Genomic DNA, 4959 nt, shown 5'->3' on the forward strand with positions numbered 1-4959 from the left:
GTCTGGGGAGGCCTTACAAATAGCTGTGAAAAGAAGAGAGGAGAAAAGCAAAGGAGAAAAGGAAATATATAAGCATCTGAATGCAGAGTTCCAAAGAATAGCAAGAAGAGATAAGAAAGCCTTCTTCAGTGATATATGCAAAGAAATAGAGGAAAAGAACAGAATGGGAAAGACTAGAGATCTCTTCAAGAAAATTAGAGATACCAAGGGAACATTTTATGCAAAGATGGGCTCATTAAAGGACAGAAATAGTCTGGACCTAACAGAAGCAGAAGATATTAAGAAGAGGTGGCAATAATATAGGGAAGAACTGTTCAAAAAAGATCTTCACGACCCAGATAATCATGATGATGTGATCACTAATCTAAAGTCCATCTCAAAAACATAAAAATACTTCATGATTGACTCAAGTACTCAAATCCTTAGAAACAGAATGGAGACTGGTGGTTGCCAAGGTGAGGTGAGGTGAAAATAGCACTTGTATAATGGCTATGTAGTTTCATTTTTGAAAGATGAAAAATTTCTTGAGGTCTATTTCACAAGGTGCATATATTTAACATCATTGTACAAGTGAAAATTAAGATGTTATATTTTAACCACATTTTTAAAAAGAATGAACTAGAACAGAATATATTTAAGTAGATGAATCTTTGCAACATAACAATGAGTGAAAAAACAAATTTTAGAATAATGGCAATAATATATAGGTACCATCTGTATCAAGTTAAAACTACACAAAATGTAGTTTTTCACAATGTATGAAAAATGAGGAAAATATTTTTTTTTAATATACAAGGTAGTGATACTCATGGAGTTGATGATAGTTATTATCTTTACTATGATAAAATAATTGGATATAGAGGATTGCTTAGAGGTCTTTATTATTTCTAATAATCCACTTTTGTAGTAAAGAGGAATCTGAAATAAATAAGGCAAAATGTTAAAAATTAGATCAAACCACATGCCATATCAGTGTCTACATTAAATTCTACAATCGAAATACTTTATAGGAAAGATACAAATATGTCCAGTGATCTCCAGGGACCTTTCCAACCCTCCTCAAAGTATTTTTTTAAATAAAAATTTAGCATGAAATATATCAAGCATATATGGCTAGAGATTCATTTTTAAAGCACACTTTAGCATATAATTAGTATGGACTGAAAGAAGATCAAACCAATCAGTCCTAAAAGAAATCAACCCTGATGCTGAGGCTGAAGCTGTAATACTTTGGCCACCTGATGTAAAGAGCTGACTTATTAGAAAAGACTTTGATGGTGTGAAAGGAAGGCTAAAGGAAAAGAGGGCACCAGAGAATGAGATGGTTAGATAGCATCACCAACTCAATGGACATGAATTTGTGCAAACTCTGGGAGACAGTGGAGGACAGAGGAGCTTGGGGTGCTGCCGTCCTTTGGCCTGCAGAGAGTCAGATACGACTTAAATGACTGAACAACAACAAATTGTTTAGAGGCAATGAAGAAAAAGTATTGGATAGATGCCCATAATAGGAACACTGAATGTTTGGGGAAAAGCAGAGCATTTGAATTTGATGCCAAAGAGATCATAGAATGTTTTTGTGTTCTAATACCCATGAGCTGTTTATCAAACTTGTAAATTGGCACAGTTCATGCAATGCAAGTAGCTTGAATACTTTGTTTTATTGTGAAGTAAATAACTGAATATAGAGAGACTTCTTTATTTTTTCCTTTTCCATGTGGATTGAAATAGTACTAATGTTCTTACTTGACTCTTGATAGATATATGAGAACACCTGCGAATACAAACATGAATGATGGAATAAGGGAAAATGAACTGTATGTAACTTTTATGTTAGGGTGAAATTTCTATTTTCCTTAAGAATTAAATATGTGCTTCTTGCCAGCAGATGACTATTACTTGTATCTATCTACTTATAGAAAATTTTCCTTGTCAAAAAAGCAATAATCTTATACATATTAGGATAATATGCAAAATTGTAAGTTTATGTGCATATGTGCTTGTGAGTTAATACTTTTGTTTGCACATTTGGTCAACTGGAGAATTTAGCTGAAAGATCCCTCATTTTGAATTTAAAAGTGGACCAATTCATACTTGAGTTCTCTTTATTTAATGAAATTTAGTCTTGAATATTTCTGGGTTTCCCACTACACTTAGTGAGTCAGTTTTTTTTTTTTTTCTCCTTATTTCTTTATCTAAGAAATTCAATCCCAGCTGAACTGAATTCAATTAAAAATTATTCTCTCAATAAAAATATATCATAGAGATGTGATGATGGAGCATTTGGTAGGTTTAATATACATTATGAATATTGAAAAAACTACAAAAAGACAAATTCAGTCAGTTTAGTTCAGTCACTCAGTTGTTTCCGACTCTTTGCAACCCCATGAATCACAACATGCCAGGCCTCCCTGTCTATCACCAACTCCTGGAGTTCACTCAAACTCACGTCCATTGAGTCGGTGATGCCATCCAGCCATCTCATCTTCTGTCGTCCCCTTCTCCTCCTGCCCTCAATCAGGGCATCAGAGTCTTTTCCAATGAGTCAAGTCTTCGCCTGAGGTGGCCAAAGTACTGGAGTTTCAGCTTTATCATCAGTCCTTCCAAAGAACACCCGGGACCAATCTCCTTCAGAATGGACTGGGTGGATCTCCTTGCAGTCCAAGGGACTCGAGAGTCTTCTCCAATACCACAGTTCAAAAGCATCAATTCTTCTGTGCTCAGCTTTCTTCACAGTCCAACTCTCACATCCAAACATGACCACAGGAAAAACCATAGCCTTGACTAGATGGACCTTTGTTGACAAAGTAATGTCTCTGCTTTTGAATATGCTGTCTAGGTTGGTCATAACTTTCCATCCAAGGAGTAAGTGTCTTTTAATTTCATGGCTGCAATCACCATCTGCAGTGGTTTTGGAGCCCCCAAAAATAAAGTCTGACACCGTTTCCACTGTTTCCCCATCTATTTCCCATGAAGTGATGCGACTAGATACCATGATCTTCGTTTTCTGAATGTTGAGGTTTAAGCCAACTTTTTCACTCTCCACTTTCACTTTTAAGAGGAGCCTCACAAGAGGCTTTTTAATTCCTCTTCACTTTCTGCCATAAGGGTGGTGTCATCTGCATATCTGAGGTTATTGATATTTCTCCCGGCAGTCTTGATTCCAGCTTGTGCTTCTTCCAGCCCAATTAAAAATTATTCTTTCAATAAAACAAAATATATCATAGAGATGTGATGATGGAGCATTGGTAGGTTTAATATACATTATGAATATTGAAAAAAACTACAAAAAGACAAATTAATACCAACTTATTCCAAGATGTACTATATATGGGTTTTGGTCTAGAAATCTTTGACATCATGGTAGTTGCCTAGAAGATCTTTCTGGAGTTCACATGTTGGGTCCTCAGTCTATTCATGGCTGCTTTCATCTCCTGATTCCTCAGAGTATAAATAATGGGGTTCAGTAAAGGTGTGATAACTGAATAAAACACAGAAAGAAATTTATCCACTGAAAAATTACTAAATGGCCAAGCATAAATGAAGATACATGGCTCAAAGAACAGAGTGACCACTGTAATATGAGCAGAGAGTGTGGACAGAGCTTTGGAGAGACCACCAGAGGATTGGTGTCGAATGGTTACCAGAATGACAGTGTAGGAAATGAGCAAGAGTATGAAGGAGATGAAAGACAATAGACCACTGTCAGCAATTACTAGCAACTCCAGAACATAGGTCTCAGTGCAGGCAAGCTTTATAACCAGCGGAAGGTCACAGAAAATATTGTCTACTATATTGGGACCACAGAAGGGCAAGGTGATGGTAAACACCATCTGGCTCATTGTATGCACAAAGCCAACAGCCCATGATAGCAGCACAGAGCCTCTGAGTACCCGGTGGTTCATGATGGTTGTGTAGTGAAGAGGTTTACATATTGCAAAGTACCTATCAACTGCCATAACTATGAGAAGTGTCATCTCACTACCCCCTAAAAAGTGAAGGAAGAACATCTGAGCCATACAGCCCCATAGAGAAATAGTTTTATTCTCCCTGACAAAATCTGCAACCATCTTAGGGGTTGTGATTGTAGAAACAGACATGTCAAGAAAGGAGAGGTTTCCAAGGAGGAAGTACATTGGTGTGGAGTGCAGATGAGAGTCCAAGGTTATGGTGACCACAATGAGAAGGTTTCCTGCCATAATCGCTGCATAGGCCAATAAAAATATGAAAAAAAAGAAAAGCTCAAGTTCCCAGGTGTTGGTGAGTCCTAACAAAACAAACTCAGATATCATTGAACTATTCATCATTTTCATTGTTTGTTTATGTGTTTTCAGAAAGTCTTTAAAATGAAGGTAATCCAGAAAAAGTGATTATTTAATCTATGACAGTTTTGAAGGTATGGGCATACAGAAAGTAGTATTTGATTCCTACAGAAAAATAAAAGGTAGATATTTCTGAAAAATACATTTTAATTGACTAATGCAAGCATATTACTCGTAGACACTTTCACATTACTGCATTTATTTTCAAACAGAAAGGCACAAAAGGGAAATTTATTGTAAAATTTTGTAAATATAGTTTGTGGGTATAGATTTTCTCTTCACATTTATTTGTTGTTTTTACCATGAGTTCATGACTTTATGAACCCTGAGTTTAATGGATCACATAATAATCAAATGGTCTTTGGTCATAAGTTAATTCAAGTGGATTAGAATATAGTCATGTAACTTTTTGGCAGCTAGTATTCAATCTTTTACCCTTTACAGCTTCCTAATTTGAAATATTCAGATATGTTCATATGAGTTGAATTATATACCCACTTGGCAAATTGTTACAGTACTTTCTTCTCTCACCTATACTATATTCTCATCCTTCCCTTTTATCTCAAATATATATACCAAATGCTTTAACTTATTCCTGAAGGTTTAAACTGGCTACAGTCTGTCATGTGTCCTACCT

At 35.8% G+C, this 4959-nt stretch overlaps 1 protein-coding gene across 1 annotated transcript; it reads right to left on the bottom strand.

The window, feature by feature from the left end:
• On the bottom strand, nucleotides 3372–4313 carry LOC102183604 (olfactory receptor 4L1-like). The gene has a single exon (XM_005685579.2). It carries the CDS (start codon nucleotides 4311–4313, stop codon nucleotides 3372–3374), a length of 942 nt encoding a protein of 313 aa, XP_005685636.2.

This window comes from Capra hircus, chromosome 10 (genome assembly GCF_001704415.2).
Source record: "Capra hircus breed San Clemente chromosome 10, ASM170441v1, whole genome shotgun sequence".
NCBI classification, from domain to species: Eukaryota; Metazoa; Chordata; class Mammalia; order Artiodactyla; family Bovidae; genus Capra; species Capra hircus.